The 26107-nt window shown below is 38.6% G+C and overlaps 1 protein-coding gene across 2 annotated transcripts in view; it reads right to left on the bottom strand.

The window, feature by feature from the left end:
• Window positions 1-980: 980 nt before the first annotated feature.
• The window catches only part of AVL9 (AVL9 cell migration associated), a 56633-nt gene continuing 31506 nt past the window's right edge, over window positions 981-26107 (bottom strand). Inside the window, exons 9-16 of one of the 2 annotated variants that reach the window (XM_065883913.1) lie at window positions 25427-25496; window positions 17720-18258; window positions 10639-10773; window positions 8796-9015; window positions 6422-6539; window positions 4004-4057; window positions 3417-3505; window positions 981-1096 (exon numbers count right to left, since the gene is read on the bottom strand). In XM_065883913.1, the coding sequence (XP_065739985.1) occupies window positions 981-1096; window positions 3417-3505; window positions 4004-4057; window positions 6422-6539; window positions 8796-9015; window positions 10639-10773; window positions 17720-18258; window positions 25427-25496 (1341 nt within the window). The remainder of the gene's footprint in view (window positions 1097-3416; window positions 3506-4003; window positions 4058-6421; window positions 6540-8795; window positions 9016-10638; window positions 10774-17719; window positions 18259-25426; window positions 25497-26107) is intronic. The other variant, XM_065883914.1, reaches the window with a different exon arrangement.

Below are 26107 nucleotides of genomic sequence, written 5' to 3'. Positions count from 1 at the left end.
GGAAGGCCAAGCGCCCTGAAAAGCTTTATGAAGATTAAGACTAAGAAAAAACCTGTAAGTCTGTAAACACCCAATGGAAAACTGTTCAAAAGAAGAAATAGAAGGCACAAACTCTGGGTTAAAAAATGCATGTAAAGATTGCAACATTACTACAGTCAATAGAACTAACACCTAGATCTTTAAAAGTCTTGCCCTAAATACACACTCAGTTAAACTGCTTGAACACCGCTACAACCGTCACCATGCTGTTTCTTTGCACATCTACTTGAACAATTAGGAAAAGGAAGAAAGCACAGTGACCCTCCTTGACACCTCAAAGCAAGTGCTTAGGATTGGGAAAGAATAAATTAAATGCACAAAACAAAACACTCCATCCTCAGAACTACCACCTCTGACTTCCACGGTTTCTAGGAGGAAGTGAAGTGATAAATGTGTTTTGTGGGTAGAAAACCAACAAACAAAAAATCCTCATATAACTCAGCAAGATAATAATGAAGGGCTGGATTATATGCCCCCTTACTGCTAAATGTGAGCACATTTTAGGGCCCACTTTAGAGAAATTAAAATAGTAATATAACTTAATCTTAGCACATATAAATATCCATCTGGATATTCAAACAGCAACAACAGAACAAAATTTACACCAAGTAAAAACTTTTCTAAAGTAAACAAATGTATAATACCAGAACTCAGAATTCATTAGAACGTTCACTCTGTTTCAATCAGGCTCAGACTGAAATAAAAGTAGTCAATTTAAACCCCAACCTGGGAAGCCGTCCCTGCTATGCTTGTGGTTTCGTCTTTTCAGCATCCCGTGACATTCATTTACACAGAGGGCAACCGTCCCTGTAAACAGTTCGACCTATTGGTCCCTGCTGTGGACCTGTGGTCGATGAAGAGGAACAGTCTGGGAGCAGCAGACAGACAGGGGACGCTTAAACCTAAGAAAGCGACAGCAGCTTCTGGGTGGCTTGCTCCGCTCAGGGTTTCCCGTCAGGCAGCTCAGTGAGACTCTGTGGAGTGGAACTGGTGAAAGTAGAAAGCCATGAAGACATGGCTGTCTTTGCACTGGAAAAAGCTCCTCCAACTGACTGGCCTGAATGGAAAGAAGGGGAAAAACAAAAGGAAAAATGTCTTCACTTTTGTTAAGAGACACTGAAAAACCAATGTTAATTAATAAATGTTAATTAACTGCAACCGATATGTTAATAGTTGCTAAAATACCATTTACACTTCTAGTTTCAAAATAATCCCTTACCATGGGAATGTCTAAGAGGAACCTGGATAATGCCAGGGTGTAAGACCCTGCTCTCCTCCTCATTTTGAAAATCTTGAGCAGACTCTTTCCTTAATACCCACGGTGCCAGGCCAGTGGTTCTCAGCACTGGCTGTACAGCAGAATGACTTGGAGAGCTGAAAAAGTCCTATGAGCCCTCTGTACCCTAAATCCAAGTTGATAACTAAAAACCACCTGCAGGGAAGAGGTGTTAGGCTGCTTAGGGAAATTTGTTTTTGTTATCGAAAATGATGTTGCATCAATGAAGACACACAGAGCTCTATCTGCCTGAGGTCTGTTTTGTTTTTAAGAGCGTTATCTCCTGTTAAAGTGAAATTATTTAAGCTGAATCATCCATACTCGCTATTCTTGAAGAAGGCAGTGTGGAAGAAGAGAATAGGCCTTAGAATTTAAATATCAGCAGCATCACTAAAAATTAACTAACAACTGACATCATATAACTATGATGAAGTAGAATTTTCCTACTTTTCCATAGTGATGGGGCTACGTGCCTTGTGTTTCTCTTCTAAGACGAGTGTGTGGAGTAGTTCTCTCACCCTATCTCTGGATATACAGGACGTTAGAGCTACGAGGACCCCTGCACAGAGATCACTTAGTTCTGGGGCTTTTGAGTTGTGTTCAGTAAGGGTTAGCCAAGCTCTCTCAGGAGGTAAGAAAGGAGACGGGTCCTATTTTCAATACTGATATGACAAAGCAAACATAGCCAAATGTAAATAATCAGTGAATCTGAGATAACTGGGAGTTTTCCTTGTACACTGTTGCACAATTTAAGTTTGAAATAATATAAAAATAAAAAGTTAAAATATAGAAAAGAGGGAACAAGAAGTTTCTTTAGAAAGGGTATGGAATAATCTTCAAAATATTTTAAGTGAAAAAAAGGTACAGAAGGGTGTATATAATAGCATGCTACCATTTGTCTGGCTTTGGTATCAGGGTAATACTGGGCTAAGTAAATGAGTTGGGGAGTATTACCTCAACCACTACTTTCTTAAAGAGTTTGTATAACAGTAGCATTATTCCTTAAATGTTTGATAAAATTCGTGAGTGAAGCCATCTGTGTTTAGATTATATTTAAAACCTTGTGGCAAGCTTTTAAATTTTAATTCAACTTATTTAATAGATATAGGGCTATTCAGATTTTCTATTTCTTTACTGCATTGGTTTTGGCGATTTGAGTCTTTCAAGGAAATTGTAGCTTTTACCTAAGTTGTTGAAAAATTGGCATAAAATTATTCACAATATTATTATCCTTTTAATTTCTCTAAGATCTACAGTGGTGTCCCCTCTTTCATGCCCAATACTGGTAATTTGTATCTTCTTTTTCTCTTTATTAGTCTAAAAGGTTTCACTAATGTTGTTGATTTTTTCATAAAAACAACTGTTGGTTTCACTGATCTTCTTTATTGTGTGATACTACCTTAAAAGATGGCAGTTCCTAATGCCTACTTTATTATTATGGCTCTCTACTATTTATAAAGAACTGTGGGCTGGGACTTCCCTGGTGGCACAGTGGTTGGGAAACCGCCTGCCAATGCAGGGGACATGGGTTCGAGCCCTGGTCTGGGGAAGATCCCACATGCCGCGGAGCAACTAAGCCAGCCCGTGAGCCACAACTACTGAGCCTGCGCTCTAGAGCCCACGACCCACAACTACTGAAGCCCGTGCGCCTAGAACCCGTGCTCCGCAACAAGAAGCCACTGCAATGAGAAGACCGCGCACTGCAATGAAGAGTAGCCCCTGCTGGCTGCAACTAGAGAAAGCCCGTGTGCAGCCAAAAAAATAAAAAAAATTTAAAAAATTAAAAAATAAATGAATGAATGAATGAATGAACAAACTGTGGGCAGCTCAGGGAATGGAGGAAAAACTCCAGAGAAGCTTGAATCCTGGTAACAGAACAGACAGGACAAAATTTGCTAAACTTGGTTTGACATCATCTAGTGCCACAAGAATTGTTTTAATGAATAAGCCCAAAATTTAAAACAAAAACCTCTGTATTCGACCATCTTGCATTATTATGTGATACACAGATCTCTACAACTTTGTTTTTATCAATGACATACTGAGGATAGAGAAGAGATGTGTTATGATTCCAATCTGTTCCTGCCCAAGACATCCTTACCAACAGCTTTTCCTGTTTGCACAACATTCCGACTCGTTGTGACCATGACGTTTCCAAGTTTTTTGCCACGTTCACTGTTTTGAACAGAACTGAGTAAAGGAGAGGAACGTTAAGTACAATTTTTAAAAAATCTCTCAGGTATACATTCACCACTCCATAACCATCCCTCAAATCAGTACTGAGAAAAGAAGCTAAATAATGCATTATTTGTTATGCATCAATTAATTTACTAACATTTTAAGCATGTGAATCTTCAGAAAACACTAAAAGATAGGCAGATGAGCCAAAAAGTGGTAAGGGCGTAAGGATGCATGCTTAACTCTTCCTACAGTCACAATATGCTAAAGTAACTTCACCAGAACAAAAATGGCAAATCTGGCTATTAGTTCACACCATTCTCCATGAAACAGCAGTGTTTTCACTTTGAAACATACACACTGCTGAGCTAGAGAATGTTACGCACATATTTGGTTACTATTTGAAGCACAAGTCTGTGAAGTGGAGAAAAACAATTCCCAATTAGCAATGAAACACATGGCATACATTCAGATGTAAGACTGTTCCTAGTATTTTCCCTAAATACTCACTGTGAGAATCTTAACTTCATGTCTGACACTGAATACTGGCCTTGGAAAGGATGGCTGTAAAACAAAGTTTGAGTTTAGACTATGAGTATTTCACCAATAAAGCTGCAACACAGTTATCACATGGAAGAATCAGGAAACCTCCCTCACAGGGGTGACTCAGCCGGGTGGCAGTGCTCCAAATGAGATATAGGAAACAGGGCTTTGATCACAGCTCTCCACTTAACAGTTATGTAAGTCCCTCTGAGCTTATGTCCTTGCTTGTAAAATAGGTGTGCTTTTTTGCTTGGGTGGGGATGGTTTGTGTTAGTGCTGCCCTAATGTTCTGAGTTACCTGGTCTGGGGTGGGGCCCAAGCACCGACATTTTAAAATCAGGCAACCTGATCAACTTTACACTATACAAGAAGGCATCAATAAATATTCAAATTCTTATCTCATACGCAGGGGTCTCTCTGTCAATGTCTAACAAAGAAAGTGACCTAGAGAAATTTGTAGCCACTTATTGAAATATCAAAATGCTATTTATGGCTTTTCAAATGAAAACAAATTGATATATTGGCCATGTTAAGCATACGTTAACAACCCCTCTTTTTCTGGATTTCTGAATCTCCGGTTGGAAAGAATTGAGAGATTAGTTCATCATTCTCTATTCCTGCAAACGCTGTACTTAAAGGATGAAACATGCCTGCTGCTTTTAAGGGAAGTCAGAGGACTACCTTCTCCGATCTTTAGGAGTTGAAGAAAGGGTTTCATAGATCTCAAACCTTACATTTAGTTTTGAATATTTCCAAATTATATGCCCTGGTGACAGTTGAAGACTATCATTTCTTGTTTTAAATTTGGTGAAAATATTGAAAATCTGCTGAAGGTCATATCTGCATAATTTCCCTACCTTTTTTTTTTCTGGTCCTTTTCTTCAGCTTTGTCCTCAATCTAAGTAACCGCAATTTATTTACATATTTTTAAAAGTATTGTTTTTACATTCCTTTAAAACACATTCCAGCTAATCCTCATATGGACCTGCAACACAATCTGTCGAGCTGCTTCAAGTTAAAGGTACTACAGCAGACGCAGGGGCTGCGTAATGATCCGACCAGGCTAAGGGTCAGAGTACCGGAGAGGAGACCAAACTACGAGCGGTCACTCCCCCAGCACCACCACAAGGAGTACCGCCAGGCAAACAAACTCACATCTGTTTCTCCTTATTACTCTTTAGAACACAGGCCTTGTGGTTAGTGAGGGAGAAAACTCTGAACTCTTAGTCCTTTCATTTAATACCATTACAACGCTTGTGCCTTTTAATTCTCTTTGTTTTTACCACACCCAAATGGCAACATAGGTTTCTGCTACAGCCCAGTATGAGGATTAAATTCCCCCAAATCGGTCCTGAACCTAGTCATTATTCTTGATAGGTACAAAATATTGGCAGACATGTTCTCCCAAACCCTGCTTCCTTACAGATGCTTCTGCAAGTTACTATGACATAATTCCTGGGTTTTGTATTTGTAGCACCACTTAAATCACATCCCCAGTTGAGCTAAGTTTACCATAGTTCCCAAATAATATGGTAATCAGCACTAAGTTGATTTTTGTCAGATTCTCACTTGAGAAGTAAAGTTTAAAACACAAATGAAAACAAACGTTCAGCGTATACTTGTATTGTAAATTAAAAATTATATATTTTAATTTAGAAAAGAAGTTCCCAAGATGTTCGCATTATATTAATTGATCTCCTTAGACGCTACCCTGCCATTCACATAGTATTATTTCTTAATGGCCCCACTCCCCAGCATGGTTAAATGTCTTTTACATGGGATAAAGTCTTTGCCCAGCAGTCGACACTGTGACAGGTATTAAATTTTGTTGGATCTAGAATCTGATGTGGAAACTGCATCAGATTTGACTGCAAATCTAGGAGTTCAAATATTAACTTTAGTTGTTCACACTTCATATTTTAAAATAACCTCTCAGTTTAAAAAAATAAAAATAAATAAAATAAAATAAAATAACCTCTCAGTTTTAACCAGTGCTATTTCCCTCAAGGGTTCTGTCTTGTTTGACCATTCTGCTGAGGCAGAGATCCAGCGAAAGGGAGGGAAGAACCATGAGGTAGGAGGATCCTCACAGGCCAGGACTTTGTCTCCAAATCACACTGGAAGCTGGGAGAAATGTTAGTGCTTCCAAAATGCCTTGTGCTTTGTGGGTAAGAAGTGTGAATAGGGAAGCAGTTTTCAGCTGCTTCTCTGTACTTGGGAGCCTTTTTATAAAAATCTACTCAGGGAGATTCTTGAAGGTATTCACAATATCATCAGAGTTAAGATATGATTTTCTTTTCTTTTTTTTTAAGATATGATTTTCTTTATGCTGGGGCACACTTATTAAGTGAACCACCTCTATCAACCTTCAGAGGATGTGCTTACTTCGGATTTATTTCTGCAAGTGCTGGATGCTTGTTGCTGTTCCAGACCCTGTAGTTGTGAGTGTTCTTCCATGCTGTAACAAAGGTCGTCCCATAGTCTGATAAGATCTTTTCATTATCTGTCAAGTAAATATTTGTAAGTTGAGCTGGACTGTAGCCAGTCAGGGATGTAAAGATTAATAACCGAAACCAGTAAAGAAAAGGCTTTAGCCTCCGTGTCCCCCTGCTTTCTTGAGGAGATAGCCTACCAGATGTCAGGAATCTTGGGTCTAATTCCAGAAATCCTGTTAAGAAGCGATGTGTCCTTTGGTAAGCCACTTACTCACTCAGAATTTCATTTTTCTTACTAGAAAATAAGGGGGTTGAGCCAAATATTTTCTAAGGTTCCTTAAAACTCCAAAATATTTCCAAGTTCTCCTTACCAAGGTAAGGAGGCATAGTATTATTTATTAAAATCTATAGGCTGGACAGTGGGTTAAACATACTGATGTATACACATGGAGTAGGCAATTAGGGTATCTTTTCACAAATGCCATTTTTCTAAGAAAGGCAATTAGAAAGAATACATTAATTGGTTCTTTTTAGACACTATTTACTTTTCTTTGCCTCACTATTCACTGAAACTTACCCTTGAGTTTCCATGCATTTCAAAGTCAAAATACTTAAAATAACAAGGAGATTTTCATATATTTAATGCTTAAAACTTTATGGCTTTATCAGTATCAAGGCGAAGCTTCAATGCGGAGCATTTTTTCTACTTGGAAGAATAGAAAAGGTTTCGAGGACTGATTCAAATGGCTATTGCTTCATATGTTAACTTCAAGTTGCTTATTTTGAGGGTGAAACATGTGACTTTTTTTTGCTGGGAGAGGAAGAGAAGGACATAACACGGTTCTGTATGCAGCATAAGGAAGCTCTTTTAAGAACATACTCCTCAGACAGCTCATTGGACTGAATTTCCTTTAGGAGCTTGGGCCTGAGCCAGACTTCTTGGGCTGAAGTCCCAGCTCAGCCTCTCACCAGGTGGAAGAGCAAACTATTTAACCTCTCTATCCCTCACTTTCTCTTCTGTAAAATGAGGATGACACAGTATCTACCTCTAGGATTGCTGGGAGGATGAAATGAGTTAGCAGATGTTAAGTGCTCAAAAAAGGGGGTGCTGCACATGTTAAACGTTCCCCCCAAAAGTTAGCTACTATGTATTACTCAGTGCTCACAGCTACCCGGGCAAATATTTTTAAGAAGTAAATTAATTACTCAGGAAGCTACATGGCTGGTGGAGACTTGGGTTTTCTTACTAGATAAACTGAATGATTCTGGGTTAGAGGATTTAATTTTGGGGTCTCAGCTGTTACAGCTATAGAAGAGGCAGACATTCAAAAAAAAAAATCGCATTAGCAAATAAGGAGTCGCTCCGTTAGCTTTCCTAACGAATGACGAACATGCCCGAAGCCTGGGTTTAAAACTATATATATATTATGTGAAGAACTAACCTGGGAGGTGGCAGTAGTGAGGTTGATTTAAAAATCTACTAACACAACAATGTGAAGGTACTTAATGTCACTGTGGAACGATACACTCGTAAATGGTTACGATGGTGAATTTTAGGTTATGTGGATTCCACTACATTTTTTTAAAAAGCAACTGTGAAATAGTTGGATAATTGAAAAGAAGGAAAAACAAAACCTCTATACTCTTTCAATACCACCACCACCAAAGCTACTGAATATATGCTAAGTGTCCAGGGTTGTAGGTGTCCATGGTGTGAGAGCTCATTGCAGAGCTTCATTTTCTCCTTATATATATTCTTTTCCATGGGGAATGAGATAATTTTAACTCAGCAGTGATTCTATGTTTGCCTGTTCCATTTTAACCACTTAATAGGGATAAAATTTCTCAGAATGGGGGACAAATTTGAAGGTCTAATTACTCAGAATGTGATTTTCAATGATTTCTATTTTTCATATTTCTCTTTTCACCCATTATATATCTTAACATGTAAGCAGTGTTTATAAATAGCACTCAAATACTGATATACCCTTCCATATGGTGGAATACTAAGGGGCCATGTAAAAAGTGACGAAAATCTACATTTACTCTCTTGATAATATGTTTCTATTATAAAGAAAATCTAAGTTATAAAAAACATGAAAAACGGGATCCATATTTGTAAAAGGACTACCACAAATACCACAAAACTAAAATCCAAAACACAGGCTTAGAAAAAGGTCTAGAAGGATATCAAGTACTCAAAATGCAAAGAGTAGTTAAGTCTGTATAAGGGAGTGACAGGTAATTTTTCATAAACTTGTTTCTTATGCAATTCAAAACATCGTAAGAGTTACAAAATGAGAAAGAGGCTGTGAGCTCCTTACCTAACTGCAGTGTGGCGGCCAGCAGTGCATGGATGTAGACTGCAAACTGGGCTCGAATCCATTCGTCACCTCCCTCCCAGCCCGTGCCATCCAGGAAGACATCATCCCGGTTCTCGGTCACATGCCTCACTAGGTAATCTGCGAACCTTAGGTCTGCAGTGGTTGGGTTAAGCAGCTTCCTGAGTTCTGGATCATGGATCTGGATCAGAGCTTCTTCTACCTAGAGGGTACCCGGGTATAAGTCAGAATCTGGGCATTCACGCAGATATCCATGCCACACTTTAAAGAGTAACTACTGGGAAGTTGGAGCTGGAAATAAAAAATATGAGTAACAGTGTTCTCAAAAGGTGAGCCTAAGAAAGAGACAGGTTTTTTACACTGAAGTTTTTTTTTCTTTCACTATTTTAAAAATGCTCCTTTTCTGTTCTTAGAAAATATATTCATAAATATTTAATCTTGAATTATAGAAGTAATTCACGTTGACTAAATATTTTGGAAAATATAGAAATGTATAGTTAAAATCACCTTTTTCATACAAACAGAAATGCATACAATTAAATATAATTCCTAAAAATTTTTCCTTTGATTGCACAGACACTTTGGAATATTTTTATTATGTAATACTTGATACAGAAAGAAATATATGTAACTTACAGGTTAGTTTTAAAGTATAATAATAAAACAAATACCCATGAACTTGCCAACCAACTTCAGAGCTAGAATGTAACCAATAATGTTGAGAAAACTCTGTGGTCCTCCCATCTGTATCCTCCTGCCTTGGAAAGTATATGTATTTTTCTCCCTCAAAATTGGGATACATATAGCTTTGAATCCCAGATTTTTCATTTATTGTATTATAAACGTTTTCCCAGGAAGCACATTCTGGTACTTTCTGTTAGAAACTACAAAGACCTTAGGGTGGCCGAAATCACCCTCACACATTTGTAAAAATTACTTTAATTGTAAAATTGAACAAATTATTTAAATTTCTTATATATTAATAAGATGTCAAATATTTATCTCTAGTTCCTTCCTCTTGATATTGGGGTATATTAAACAAGCTAGAAGTATTTAAAGTATTTACACGATAAACACATTTTAATTGTGAGACTGTAGTAGGACCAGATTGCCTAGGTAGGAATCCTGGCTCACCCGGTTAGTGGCTGTCTGACCTCTCTGTTCCTTAGCTTCTGCAGGTGTAATACAGACAGTAACAATGCCTATTTCAAAGGTTGTTATGAAAACCAGACCAGTTCATATACCTAAGGCGCTTAGGATGCCTGGCAAAGGAAGCAATTATTACCACGATTAGTATTATTACTACGCCCCAAATTCCAATTAAGAAAGAAGGAATCAGAAAGAGAAAAACAAATACCGTATGCTAACACATATATATGGAATCTAAAGAAAAAAAAAAGATTCTGAAGAACCTAGGGGCACGACAGGAATAAAGACACAGACGTAGAGAACGGACTTGAGGACACGGGGAGGGGGAAGGGTAAGCTGGGATGGATCGAGAGAGTGGCATGGACATATATACACTACCAAATGTAAAATAGATATCTAGTGGGAAGCAGCCGCATGGCGCAGGGAGATCAGCTCGGTGCTTTGTGACCACCTAGAGGGGTGGGATAGGGAGGGTGGGAGGGAGGGAGATGCAAGAGGGAGGAGAAATGGGGCTATATGTATATATATAGCTGATTCACTTTGTTGTACAGCAGAAACTAACACACCATTGTAAAGCAACTATACTCCAATAAAGACATTAAAAAAAAAGAAAAACAAAAAGAAAGAAGGAAAACAGACCAGCGGTGTCAAGGACCCACACTCATATGTAACCTACTTCCACAATGGCATCACTGAGGTGTTTCTGTTGTCGAAAAAGGATGTTAGTAGCTCCAGCAACAAATCCTCGAATGGTGACATCAGAGAGAAGATGATGCTGCTGCAATGCCATATAAGGCAAACACAGATATCCCTGAATTACAAGAGTAATAGAAAATATTAGAAAAGTAATGGAACAGCCCGTCTCTCCTCAAGCCTAGAGAGCTAATAGTAGGGAAAAAAACTCCCCATCTTTCCCCAACCCCACACCATTCCTAACACAGCTGATCTTTGACTCAATACAATAATATTCCAATAATAACAACCATAGGTCCACATGAATGGTCAATCTTGGCAAAATGGTCTACCATGAAGGTTGTCTTACTTGACCACTTTGTTCCTCGGTTCAACTTAAAAGCCTCCACTGTAACTAACAAACTGAATTTTTTTTCATTTAGGAAATGAAGTATTAAGCCCATTAAAAAGTATGTTGTTTAGTAGAAAGCTGTTTGTTCTTCCAGTAAAATTTTAAAACACGTGCATTTGCACATAACCAGCAAATTACTATTATAAGAAGAGAAAACACTGCATAGCAATTATTTTACTGTCCTATTGTTTAAAATTATGCAGCAGTATTTCAAGACACTTGCTACTAAATGTTTAAAGCACAAATGACAGTGGTAGTAGTGTATTTAATTACTTTCCATTTGAATTGCATTTGAAAATACTATTGCCCTGAAAATTATACTTTAATCACCAAGCCACAGCAGGGAGTTAAGTGTACAGAAAGCAGCCTATATCCTGAAAATAAAGGTGTTAGCACTGGAGTGATGCACTGAAGGAGGAAATGGAATTTCTGCTGAAAGATTCTATATCAAGATAGATTTCCAACTAGTGGCACAATCTGCACGTGAAGGCAGGAGGGAGGACTTGCTGAAACCCTGAATTTGTTTCAATCAAGTTTGATGACAGTTTCATTCATTTATTTTTTATTCTCACCTTCTTTTTTTAAGAAACACTGACTATAGTTATCTGGATAGTGTCTTGTTTCCCTCATGAGACGAATTTCTCGGAGGGCAGGAGACACCCCTTCTGCTACTGCAGGTCCTTCCGTGCATCTACCATCTGCCTTGTACCTCACAGCTGGTTGTTATATACTTAACATGAAAGAAGACTTCCAAAAGTTGGAATATATGTCTAGAAACCTGGTTTTATTCTTCTTCTTGGCAGTGTCTTCCTCTGCTCTATAAAACGCCAACTAACAGAAGCAGCAAAAATAAATCTATGTCTATGCATTAGACATACTGGGTACACAGTGCTTCTCAACCCACACCCTCCTGTGACTGAAGGTGGAAAGGACCCCTGGTCTTTAGGCCAAATCACTCAAACAGCTGGTGCAAGGCTCACAGGTCATGCTTTACTTTGTGTGCTATGTATTAAAAACAACAGGCTCTCCGCTCCCCAACTACCTGTTTCTAAACATAAACACTACAATATTGAATGCTCTTTCAAACTTGATATGGACCCCAGAATACCCTACTCCCCCAACTAGGCCTGAGAATCCTTCTTGATAAAGGTACCCTCAGGACTGCCAATTTTTACAAAGATTGATTTAATTGCTCATAGTATTGCATTTCATAATTGATTCTGTTAGAGAAGAAAAGTCTACCGGCAACAGTGGAATTCTTGGCTAAGTCTATAACAGCATGAAAACTAAGAAGAATGTGTTTTTTAAAAAAAAAAAACAGTTCAAAGCTTTTTAAAAATATGAAAAAAAATTTCCCTAAAATATTATACATACATATATTCTTTGACCCAACATTTTACTTCTTGTAATTTACCCTACAGATACACCTGTTCATGTGTGAGATTTGTAAAAAGTTATTTATTGCAGCATTGCTTATCATTGCAAAAGACAGGAACCCTAACTATTCATGAACAGGGCAATGAATAAATGTTCTTCTGTATGATGGAACACACTGCAGCAAGTGATGAAGTTCATCTCCAAGGAATATTTTCCTTAAAAAAAAAAAAAAAAAAGATATAGATAAGGTTGGTTGCCCCTGGAGAGAGCAACTGAATAGCAGGGTATGGAATGAGAGAGACTTTTTATTATAGATGCTTTGGAACCTTTTGAATATTGAACCATGTGAAAGTATTACATATTTATAAAGTTATTTTAAATAGTAGATCAAAATGGCCTTAAAATTTTGCCATCATTACTTTTAACGATGGTCAATTTAGCCTAAATCTTTTAAAGGTCTTCAGTGTCTGGTGGCAGCAAGAGCCTGGGTGCTTTCACATAGAGCAGCCTCTACAGCCAAACTCACCACGGCTTTCCACTTTTCTAGGATGCTTTAACTTCCACATTTGGAGCTGCAGTATATAATGGTTAAAAAAAAAAGAAAATTGAAGAGATATTTGCACACCTACGCTCACAGGCAAAAGGTAGAAGCAACCCATATGTCCATCGATGGATAAATGGATAAAGAAAATGTGGTATATACGTACAATGGAATATTATTCAGCCTTGAGGAGGAAGGAAATCCTATCATATGCTACAACATGGATGAACCTTGAGGACATTATGTTAACTGAAAGAGGACAGTCACAAAAAGATAAATGCCGTATTATGATTCCACTTATGTAAGGTATTTTAAAGTAGTCAAGTTCATGGAAACAATGATGGGTGCCAAGGGCTGGGGTGAGGGGAGAATGGGGAGTTGTGGTTTAAAGGTTACAGAGTTTCAGTTTTGCAAGATGAGAAAGTTCTAGACATCTGTAGTACAACCATGAGAATACACTTAACACCACTGAATTGTGCACTTAAAAATGGTAGAGATGGGCTTCCCTGGTGGCACAGTGGTTGAGAATCTGTCTGCTAATGCAGGGGACACAGGTCCGAGCCCTGGTCTGGGAAGATCCCACATGCCACGGAGCAACTAGGCCCGTGAACCACAACTTCTGAGCCTGCGCGTCTGGAGCCTGTGCTCCGCAACAGAAGAGGCCGCGATAGTGAGAGGCCCGCACACCGCGATGAATAGTGGCCCCCGCTTACCACAGCTAGAGAAAGCCCTCACACAGAAACGAAGACACAACACAGCCAAAAATAAATTAATTAATTGATTAATTTAAAAAAAATGGTAGAGATGGGGCTTCCCTTGTGGCACAGTGGTTAAGAATCCACCGGCCAATGCAGGGGACACAGGTTTGAGCCCTGGTCTGGGAAGATCCCACATGCCGCGGAGCAACTAAGCCCGTGCACCACAACTACTAAAGCCTGAGCTCTAGAGCCTGTGAGCCACAACTAGGCCCACGTGCCACAACTACTGAAGCCCGTGTCCCTAGAGCCCATGCTCCACAACAAGAGAAGCCACCGCAATGAGAAGCCCACACACCGCAACGAAGAGTAGCCCCCGCTCGCCGCAACTAGAGAAAGCCCACGCACAACAAAGACCCAACGCAGCCAAAAATAAAGAAAAAAATAAAATTTTAAAAAATGGTAAAGATAAATCTTATGTTGTTTTTTTAAACCACAATTAAAACTAAAAAACAAATAACATCAGAAAACACACCTCAGCTTGGTAAATCTGGCAACCTGTTGTGATCTGATCTGCTAGAGAGCTGCAAAAGCATAGCGCTTTCTCCATTGCAACTTAGGAAGGGCTACAATGCCATCAGGACCAACTGCCATTTTCTCATCTCTCCCCCGTTCAGGGACGATAAGCATGTTCATGAACTGGAAGCCTCCATACTGCAGGGATGTCAGTTCTCTACAAAATTTTATCTAGCGTTTAAAGGTAATCTCTCAAAATCTCAACCTGTGTGAATGAGAACTTAAGATGATCCTAAAATTAATGTGGAAATGCAAAGGGCTAAGAAACTCTTGAAGAACAATAGCAAGAGGGGAATATCTGCCTGACTCAACATACATGGTAATTAACACAGTGCAGGACTGACGCAGGGATAGACAGATACACCAATGAAACAACAAAAAACACAGAGACAGACTCCCTTTCTCAACCATACACAAAAATTAATTCCAGGTAGATAAAACCCAAAATGTGAAAGCCAAAACTACAAAGCTTTAAGTCCCACAAATCAGTGACAACAAGGGAAACAACGCAGAAGCTTTGAACAATTACTACACAAAGGGAAATCCAAATGGTTAAGAAGAACATGAAAAGATGCTCAACCTCAACAGTGACTACTGAAAAATAATTACAAACTAAGAGCCAGAAGATACTATCAGATTGGCTAAGTATTAGGAAGTTTGACAATAACAAGTGTTGGTAAGAATGTGAAACAATGGGAACTATTAACCACTGCTATGGGAATGGAAACTGTCACAACCACTTTAGAAAAGTTTGGAATTATTCTAGTAAAGCTAACATACTCATTCCCTGTAATCCAGTATTCCCACTTCTAGGTACTGAATCCTAAAGAAATGCTTGCATGTATACAGCCAAGACTTCCAAATAAGAATTTCATAGAAGCATTATTTGTAGTAGCCAGAAATTGAAAACAATGTAGATGTCCATCTACAGAATTCGTAAGCTACAGAAGAGCCGAAAACAGAAAACTACAGAGGAATAATAATACACGACTTCATGCAAAATTACGGATGAACTAAAAACAATGTTGAGAGGAAAAAAGAAGTATAGTGACACTTAAATAAAACTAAAAAACATGCATCCATTACTTTTTAGCTAGTCACAAGTTATCTGTAGGTTCCCTAAATTTGAATATGATACTCTGTAAGCAAGCAAACCAAATATAAACTCAGAAGCAATACATAAAGCAGTTTAATACATATGGCAGAAAAAAATTTTGGTTTCCAACTACATATACTTTTAATTCTTTCATATATTTTTTTTTTTACTAAAACAGTTGCAAACTGTGGGCTTCCCTGGTGGTACAGTGGTTAAGAATCCTCCTGCCAATGCAGGGGACACAGGTTTGAGCCCTGGTCCAGGAAGATCCCACATGCCACAGAGCAACTAAGCCCATGCGCCACAACTACTGAGCCTGCACTCCAGAGCCCGTGAGCCACAACTACTGAGCCCACGCACCTAGAGCCCGTGCTCCTCAACAAGAGAAGCCACTGCAATGAGAAGCCCGCACACCACAACAAAGAGTAGCCCCCGCTCGCCACAAATAAAGAAACCCCATGTGCGGCAACGAAGACCCAACACAGCCAAAAATAAATAAATAATAAAATATATATTTTTAAATACGCTTTTTAACCTAGTTCTTCTGTACAAGTATTTTTAACATCTTCAAGAGAAGAAAAAAGCCTAAAGGCAATTCACTTTTAAGTATATTCCATATTTGAAAGCTACTGACATGAAAGAATCAGCGATTGTATTTGAAACTGTGATTAAACAAGTTAGATTTGAATCATCACACAATAAAACATAAAACCAAAAAAAAGTTTAATTTACCATAATGATGGTGGTAAGCCCATCATATATTCAGTACTGGTATAACGGACACAAAAAGAATATTCTGCCAAACAGTTTATTAACAGCACACGGAACACATTAACATTGCTTTAATTCAGCAACCTAGCAGATAAAAACAAAATCCCTCCCTCTTGATAACTCCACAGTGATAAAAATTAGAGTGGGTGGGTGAAGCAGCAAAGTAAGGGCTCCCAAAAGTATAGGCAGTCATGACACTCACATATGAATTCAGAAAACCCACAATTTGCATCTATTGAGTATACTCAGTAGTTTGAGAGCCCTGAATTTTCTCCCCAGGCTCCTGAATCCCAGTTTTAAGAAAATGTGCATTAGTTCAATCATGAAACCAGTTAAGACAATTTCAGCATCCCCTAACAGGTCACAAAATGAACAAAGACAGCATTTTCTGTTAACTATTCAGCAACACTGACTTGGGGCAAGTACTTATTTGTAAAACTGAATACACCCAGAAAGAATTTATCATATAGTGGAAATACATGTTCAAGTCAATACTATCCAATTTCTTTTACTTCAGGCATAAAGGAAGGTACTTAGGGAAATCATAAAACATTGCTCTAGTTACTGGACAGATGTATCTGTCTTTCACGGTAGATTGCAAGACCATGGTCGCAAGAATTTAGAACCTAGTACGAGCCTAGCACATAGGAAGGCAATAAATACTTTTTGACTAAAAAATGAAATGGGGGACTTCGCTGGTGGCACAGTGGTTAAGAATCCACTTGCCTATACAGGAGACACTGGTTCGATTCCTGATCCGAGAAGATTCCACATAGCGTGGAACAACTAAGCCCGTCTGCCACAACTACTGAAGGCCGTGCGCTTAGAACCTATGCTCCGCAGCAAGAGAACCCACCGCAATGAGAAACCCACGCACCACAATGAAGAATAGCCCCCGCTCGCCGCAACTAGAGGAAGCCTGCGCACATTAGTGAAAACCCAATGCAGCCATAAATAAATAAATAAAATTTTTTTTTTTAAAAAAAGGATTTTTTTTCTTCTGCTCCATTTTGAAAACTAATTCATGAATGGCAATAAAATAAGGAGTTTCTCCTGAGTAGAATAAAAAAATCAAAAGAACCCAGATGTTGCTTCCAGAATCCTAAAATATTCCTGAAATTAAGAAATGATACCCTAGGACATAAGATACTGGCTCAAAGATTCAATTAGATTTACTACGTTGTGTTTAAGTTAAATCATAAATGCATTTTGAATGTTTTTTCATAAAAAGATTAAAAAATAGTTTTTAGGGCAAGTTAACCAAAACACTATATTATACCTATGAAGGGTACTAAAATTTAAGTTAGCCATCTAAGCTTTTTTGTAGCTTTTGGAATTGTCGTATTTTAATATACATTCATTTAATGTAATCAAGACTGCCTCCTCCCCCACCAAAGATAAACCTGAATAATTAAAAACAGACCAAATACAGTGATTGGTGACCTCAAAATCCCCTGAATTAATTCTCTGTAGCCTTACACTATGGTCACAGATGCCAAAGCACTGTGTATTTTACAGTCAAAGAAAAATTTTCAGACTGAAAATGTGTTTAACACTAAATTCTAAAAGGATTCTGTTATATCCTTAAGGGCCTTAATAAAGCATTTTAAACCTTACCTTTGTGAAGATGGCCAGGGGCATGCCATACTGGTCCTCTTCCAAACCAGAAATTATCCCTGGTATCAGGACTACCTGGCCTGTGTTAGCTTGAGGTTGTACAGTAATTGGAGGACTGTCTGAGGGCAAAGAGTCCTTTGGAAATGAGTTGGTCTGTTCTGATCCCACCTGTTCTCTTTCTTTCAAGGAGGAATCCTCTAAGACACTAGGATCCAAGGTCTCCCAGTCACTTTCTGAAGACTCTGGAGATGGGCGAGAAGGAGGTTTCAAATATTGAGTGCTGTCATTGGGTTCCTGTCCTTCACTGCTGTCATCGTCTACCTGGAAAAAAGGCTCTTCAGTCTTCATGGCAGCATCTCTTCCATGGTTTCTCATCATGATTTTCTCAACAGTTTCCAAGTTGGTATTTGAAATGTCAGGAGCAGACATAGAAACAAACTCATCTTCAGTGGGATTACTTTCTTGAAGCCCAACATCTTCAGACATACTCTTTCGGGGTCTATATTGAGAACTATCACTGAGACCATGTTCAATCATGCCTAAAACATACAATATTGGTGAACAGTTCGGCTCATAATAAGGTAAAGGAAAAACAAGAGTTGTATATTCTGCTTTAAATAGTGGAACTCCCTTGAAGTAAGTCAGAAGAGACATACAAATATCGCATATTAACGCATATATGTGGAATCTAGAAAAATGGTACAGATGAACCGGTTTGCAAGTCAGAAGTAGAGACACAGATGTAGACAACAAATGTATGGACACCAAGGGGGGAATGTGGGATGTGGGGGTGGTGGTGGGATGAATTGGAAGATTGGGATTGACATGTTCACACTAATATGTACAAAGTAGATAACTAATAAGAACCTGCTGTATAAAAAAATGAAATGAAAAATTAAAAAATACAATCAAAATAGTGGAACTCTCCTATAAAAATTTTAATAAGCTATGCTTGCACAAATTTCAATGAGAAAAAAGAGAACAGAGAGCAGAAGCAAGAAGAACTACAATCCTGCAGCCTGTGGAACAAAAACTATATTCACAGAAAGATAGACAAGATGAAAAGGCAGAGGACTATGTACCAGATGAAGGAACAAAATACAACCCCAGAAAAACTACATGAAGTGGAGACAGGCAACTTTCCAGAAAAAGAATTCAGAATGATGATAGTGAAGATGATCCAGGACCTCAGAAAAAGAACAGAGGCAAAGATCAAGAAGATATGTTTAACAAAGACCTAGAAGAATTAAGGAGCAAACAGAGATGAACAATACAGTAACTGAAATGAAAAATACACTAGAAGGAATCAATAGGAGAATAACTGAGGCAGAAGAACGGATAAATGACCTGGAAGACAGAATGGTGGTATTCACTGCTGTGGAAAAGAATAAAGAAAAAAGAATGAAAAGAAATGAAGACAGTCTAAGAGACCTCTGGGACAACATTAAACGCACTAACATTCGCTTAATAGGGGTCCCAGAAGGAAAAGAGAGAGAGAAAGGACCCGAAAAATTATTTGAAGACATTATAGTCAAAAACTTCCCTAACATGGGAAAGGAAATAGCCACCCAAGTCCAGGAAGCGCAGAGAGTCCCAGGCAGGATAGACACAGGGAGAAACACACTGAGACACATAGTAATCAAGTTGACAAAAATTAAAGACAAAGAAAAATTATTAAAAGCAACAAGGGAAAAATGACAAATAGCATACAAGGGAATTCATGAAACATTAACAGCTGATTTCTCAGCATAAACTCTACAAGCCAGCAGGGAGTGGCACTACATATTTAAAGTGTTGAAAGGGAAGAACCTACAACCAAGACTACTCCACCTGGCAAGGATCTCATTCAGATTCAATGGAGAACTCAAAAGATTTACAGACAAGCAAAAGCTAAGAGATTTCAGCACCACCAAACCAGCTCAACAACAAACGCTAAAGGAACTTTGCTAAGTGGGAAACACAAGAGAAGAAAAGGACTTACAGAAACAAACGCAAAATAATTAAGAAAATGGTCATAGGAACATACATATCGATAATTACCTTAAATGTGAATGGATTAAAAGCCCCAACCAAAAGACAAAGGCTCGCTGAATGGATACAAAAACAAGACTCACATATATGATGTCTACAAGAGACCCACTTCAGACCTAGGGATACATACAGACTGAAAGTGAGGGGATGTAAAAAGCCATTCCATGCAAATGGAAATCAAAAGAAAGCTGGAGTAGCAATACTCATATCGGATAAAATAGACTTTAAAATAAAGAATGTTACAAGAGACAAGGAAGGACACTACACGATGATCAAGGGGTCAATCCAAGAAGAACACATAACAATTATAAATATATATGCAACCAACCTAGGAGCACCTCAATACATAAGGCAACTGCTAACAGCTATAAAAGAGGTAATCGACAGTAACACAATAATAGTGGGGGACTTTAACACCTCACTTACACCAGTGGACAGATCAGTCAGACAGAAAATTAATAAGGAAACACAACCTTTAAATGACACAGCAGACCAGATAGATTTAATTGATATTTATAGGACATTCCATCCAAAAACAAGAGATTACACTTTCTTCTCAAGTGCGCATGGAACATTCTCCAGCATAGATCACATGTTGGGTCACAAATCAAGCCTCAGTAAAGTTAAGAAAATTGAAATCATATCAAGCATCTTTTCTGACCACAAGGCTATGAGATCAGAAATCAATTACAGGGAAACAAACACAAACACATGGAGGCTAAACAATATGTTACTAAATAACCAGGAGATCACTGAAGAAATCAGAGGAAATCAAAAAATACCTAGAGACACATGACAATGAAAACACAATGATCCAAAACCCATGGGATGCAGCAAAAGCAGTTCTAAGAGGGAAGTTTATAGCTATACAATCCTACATCAAGAAACAAGAAACATCTCAAATAAACAATCTAACCTTATACCTAAAGGAACTAGAGAAAGAAGAACAAAACCCAAAGTTAGCAGAAGGAAATAAATCATAAAGATCAGAGCAGAAATAAATGAAATAGAAACAAAGAAAACAATAGCAAAGATCAATAAATCTAAAAGCTGGTTCTTTGAGAAGATAAACAAAATTGAGCAACCATTAGCCAGCCAGACTCATGAAGAAAAAGAGGGAGAGGACTCAGATCAATAAAATCAGAAATGAAAAAGATGTTACAAGAGACACCGCAGAAATGAACAGACCAATCACAAGTAATGAAATTGAAACGGTGATTAAATATCTTCCAACTAACACAAGTCCAGGATCAGATGGCTTCACAGGTGAATTCTATCAAACATTTAGAGAAGAGCTAACACCCATCCTTCTCAAACTCTTCCAAAAAACTGCAGAGGGGGCTTCCCTGGTGGCGCAGTGGTTGAGAGTCTGCCTGCCTATGCAGGGGACATGGGTTCATGCCCCAGTCCAGGAAGATCCCACATGCCGCGGAGCGGTTGGGCCCGTAAGCCATGGCCGCTGATCCTGCGCATCCAGAGCCTGTGGTCCGCAACGGGAGAGGCCACAACAGTGAGAGGCCCGCGTACCACAAAAAAAAAAAAAAAAAAAAAAAAAAAAAAAAAAATTACAGACCAATATCACTGATGAATATAGATGCAGAAATCCTCAACAAAATACTAGCAAACAGAACCCAACAACAAATTAAAAGGATGTTAAGTGACCAACACCCCATGATCGAGTGGGATTTATCCCAGGGATGCAAGGATTCTTCAATATATGCAAATCAATGTGATACACCATATTAACAAGTTGAAGAATAAAAACCATATGATCATCTCAATAGATGCAGAAAAAGCTTTTGACAAAATTCAACACCTATTTATGAAAGAAACTCTCCAGAAAGTGGGCATAGAGGGAACCTACTTCAACATAATAAAGGCCATATACGACAAGCCCATAGCAAACATCATTCTCAATGGTGAAAAACTGAAAGCATTTCCTCTAAGATCAGGAACAAGACGAGGATGTCCAGTCTTACCACTATTATTCAGCATAGTTTTGGAAGTCCTAGCCATGGCAATCAGAGAAGAAAAAGAAATAAAAGGAATACAAATTGGAAAAGAAGTAAAACTGTCACTGTTTGCAGATGACATGATACTATACATAGAGAATCCTAAGGATGCCACCAGAAAACTACTAGAGCTAATCAATGAATTTGGTAAAGTTGCAGGATACAAAATCAATGCACAGAAACCTCTTGCATTCCTATACAATAATGATGAAAAATCTGAAAGAGAAATGAAGGAAACACTCCCATTTACCATTGCAACTAAAAGAATAAAATACCTAGGAATAAATCTACCTAACGAGACAAAAGACCTGTATGCAGCAAAGTATAAGACACTGATGAAAGAAATTAAAGATGATACAAACAGATGGAGAGATATACCATGTTCTTGGATTGGAAGAATCAATAATGTGAAAATGACTATACTACCCAAAGCAATCTACAGATTCAGTGCAATCCCTATCAAATTACCAATGGCATTTTTTTACAGAACTAGAAAAAAAAATCTTAAAATTTGTATGGAGACACAAAAGACCCTGAATAGCCAAAGCAGTCTTGAGGGGAAAAAAACAGAGCTGGAGGAATCAGACTCCCTGACTTCAGACTGTACTACAAAGCTACAGTAATCAAGACAATATGGTACTGGCACATAAACAGAAATATAGATCAATGGAACAGGATAGAAAGCCCAGAGATAAATCCACGCACCTACAGTCAACTAATCTATGACAAACGAGGCAAGGATATACAATGGAGAAAAGACAGTCTCTTCAATAAGTGGTGCTGGGAAAACTGGACAGCTACATGTAAAAGAATGAAATTAGAACACTCCCTAACACCATACACAAAAATAAACTCAAAATGGATTAGAGACCTAAATGTAAGACTGGACACTGTAAAACTCAGAGGAAAACAGAGGAAGAACACTCTTTGATATAAATCACAGCAAGATCTTTTTTGATCCACCTCCTAGAGAAATGGAAATAAAAACAAAAATAAATAAATGGGACCCAATGAAACTTAAAAGCTTTTGCACAGCAAAGGAAACCACAAACAAGAGGAAAAGACAACCCTCAGAATGGGAGAAAATATTTGCAAACAAATCAATGGACAAAGGATTAATCTCCAAAATATATAAATAGCTCATGCAGCTCAATGTTAAAAATAAGAACAACCCAATCCAAAAATGGGCAGAAGACCTAAATAGACATTACTCCAAAGAAGACATACAGATGACCAAGAGGCACATGAAAAGCAGCTCAACATCACTAATTATTAGAGAAATGCAATGAGGTATCACCTCACACCAGTTAGCATGGGCATCATCAGGAAAATTACAAACAACAAATGCTGGAGAGGGTGTGGAGAAAAGGGAACCCTCTTGCACTGTTGGTGGGAATGTAAATTGATACAGCCATTATGGAGAACAGTATGGAGGTTCCTTAAAAAATTAAAAATAGAATTACCATACGATCCAGCAATTCCACTCCTGGGCATATATCCAGAGAAAACCATAATTCAAAAAGACACATGCACCCCAATGTTCACTGAAGCACTATTTACAATAGCCAGGTCATGGAAGCAACCTAAATGCCCATCGACAGACGAATGGATAAAGAATATGTGGTACATATATACAATGGAATATTACTCAGCCATAAAAAGGAACAATACTGGGTCATTCGTAGAGACTTGTGTGGATCTGGAGACTGTCATACAGAGTGAAGTAAGTCAGAAAGAGAAAAACAAATATCGTATATTAACACATATATGCGGAACCTAGAAAAATGGTACAGATGAACCAGTTTGCTGGGCAGAAATAGAGACACAGATGTAGAGAACAAATGTATGGACACCAAGGGGGGAAAGCAGCGGGGGGTGGGGTGGTCGTGGTGTGATGAATTGGGAGATTGGGATTGACATGTATACACTGATGTGTATATAACTGATGTCTAATAATAACCTGCTTATAAAAAAATTTTTAAAAAAAAAGAGAAAAGAAAATGTCAGACAAAAGAGAAACCTACAGCCAAAGTGAAAATGTCAGGGAACTAGATCCCACATGCCACAGCTAATAGATTCCCTCATGTCGCTTCCCTGGTGGCACAGTGGTTAAGAATTTGCCTGCCAATGCAGGAGACAAAGGTTCGAGCTCTGGTCCAGAAAGATCCCACATGCCATGGAGCAACTAAGTCCGTGCGCCACAACTACTGAGCCTGCACTCTAGAACCCGTGAGCCACAACTACTGAAGCCTGTGTACCTAGAGACTGTGCTCTGCAACAAGAGAATCCACCGCAATGAGAAGCCCGTGTACCACAATGAAGAGTAGCCCACGTTTGCCGCAACTAGGGAAAGCTCGTGCGCAGCAACGAAGACCCAACACAGACAAAAATAAATTAAATTTTTAAAAAATTAATTAATTAAAAAAAGATTACCCCATGTCTCAACTAAAAGATCCCGTGTGCTGCAACGAAGATCCAACGTGCTGCAACTAAGACCCAGTGCAGCCAAATAAGTAAATAAATATTTTTTTAAAAAATAAAAATAAATAAACTTCTGGAGGAAAAAAAAAATAGAATGGTAACCCTAACCACTTTTTCTTTGAAAATTTTTATCATTCAAAGTTTCATGGGGGCTTCCCTGGTGGCGCAGTGGTTGAGAGTCTGCCTGCCAATGCAGGGGACGCGGGTTCGTGCCCCGATCCGGGAGGATCCCACATGCCGCGGAGCGGCTGGGCCCGTGGGCCATGGCCGCTAAGCCTGCGCGTCCGGAGCCTGTGCTCCGCAGCAGGAGAGGCCACAGCAGTGAGAGGCCCGCGTACCGCAAAAAAAAAAAAAAAAAAAGGTTCATGGACTTCCCTGATGGAGCAGTGGTTAAGAATCTGCCTGCCAATGCAGGGGACATGGAGTTGAGCTCTGGTCAAGGAAGATCCCACATGCAGTGGAGCAACTAAGCCCATGCGCCACAACTACTGAGCCTGCACTCTAGAGCCTGCAAGCCACAACTACTGAGCTCATGTGTCACAACTATGAAGCCCACGTGCCTTGAGCCCATGGTCTGTAATAAGAGAAGCCACTGGAATGAGAAGCCCGCGCAATACAACGAAGAATAACCCCTGCTCACCACAACTACAGAAAGCCCACGGGTAGCAACGAAGACCCAATGCAGCCAAAAATAAATAAGTATACATACTAATATGTATAAAATAGATAACTAATAAGAACCTGCTGTATAAAAACTAAAATAAAATTCAAAAAAATAAAAATAAATAAGTATTAAAAAAAACAAAGTCCAGGACAGGGCTTCCTTCGTGGTACAGTGGTTAAGAATCCGCCTGCTAATGCAGGGGACAGGGGTTCAAGCCCTGGTCCAGAAAGATCCACCATGCCACTGAGCAACTAAGCCCGGCGCCACAACTACTGAGCCCATGTGCCACAACTACTGAAGCTCACACACCTAGATCCGTGCTCTGCAACAAGAGAAGCCACCACAATGATAAGCCCACGCACTGCAATGAAGAGTAGCCCCCACTTGCCGCAACTAAGGAAAGCTCGCGCGCAGCAACAAAGACCCAATGCAGCCAAAAATAAACAAATAAATTAATTTTTTTAAAAAAGGTCCAGGACAAATTATAAAAAGGAAGAGTAGAAACCACTACGCTCTTACCTGGAAAAAGGGATAACACCGTCATCAGGGCACCCACCAATTTATTCACTGGAGAAATATAAAAGAGAACCTGAAATGGAGTCAATCAAAATTAAATCAGAAAATCCATGAGTCCACAATGATACTTTAAGACAAGAAAAAAGAAAAGAAGGGAGAGGGGAAAACTCTTCTTTACATAAGTATAAGAGCTAAAACATACAGAATTTATGATAGAATCAGAAAATCACCAAGCATCTATCATGGTTCAGGTAAAAATTACCAATGGATGCTAAAACTATTGTGAAAGGCTGTTGGGCAACAGGATATTCACATATCTTCAAATTTATCAACCCACAGTTTACCTATTAATTGCAAAGAGAAAAAACAAGTACCTAATTTAAAGAAACCTGGCAACCACCACCTGAATCAGATCATCAAATTTCACATTGCCAATAATAATACAAACAGTTATGGGGCTCCTGATGTGATGCCCCGAGAAGGACACACCACCACCTGTATGCTTGCCAAAAAAATTTAATCTGAAACTAGTGACAACTATCAGACAAATCTAATATTATAATGCAACTAATCTGGATTCTTAAAAAAAAAAAATTAAAAGGCCAATGTCATAAAAACAAAGAGAAACAAAAAAAGAGCGAGGTGGTGGCACTGTTTGAGATTAAAGAAAGTTAACAATGCAAT

The sequence above is a fragment of the Phocoena phocoena genome, chromosome 9, assembly GCF_963924675.1.
Source record: "Phocoena phocoena chromosome 9, mPhoPho1.1, whole genome shotgun sequence".
Classification (NCBI taxonomy): domain Eukaryota; kingdom Metazoa; phylum Chordata; class Mammalia; order Artiodactyla; family Phocoenidae; genus Phocoena; species Phocoena phocoena.
This window is presented reverse-complemented; position numbering and strand designations above follow the sequence as displayed.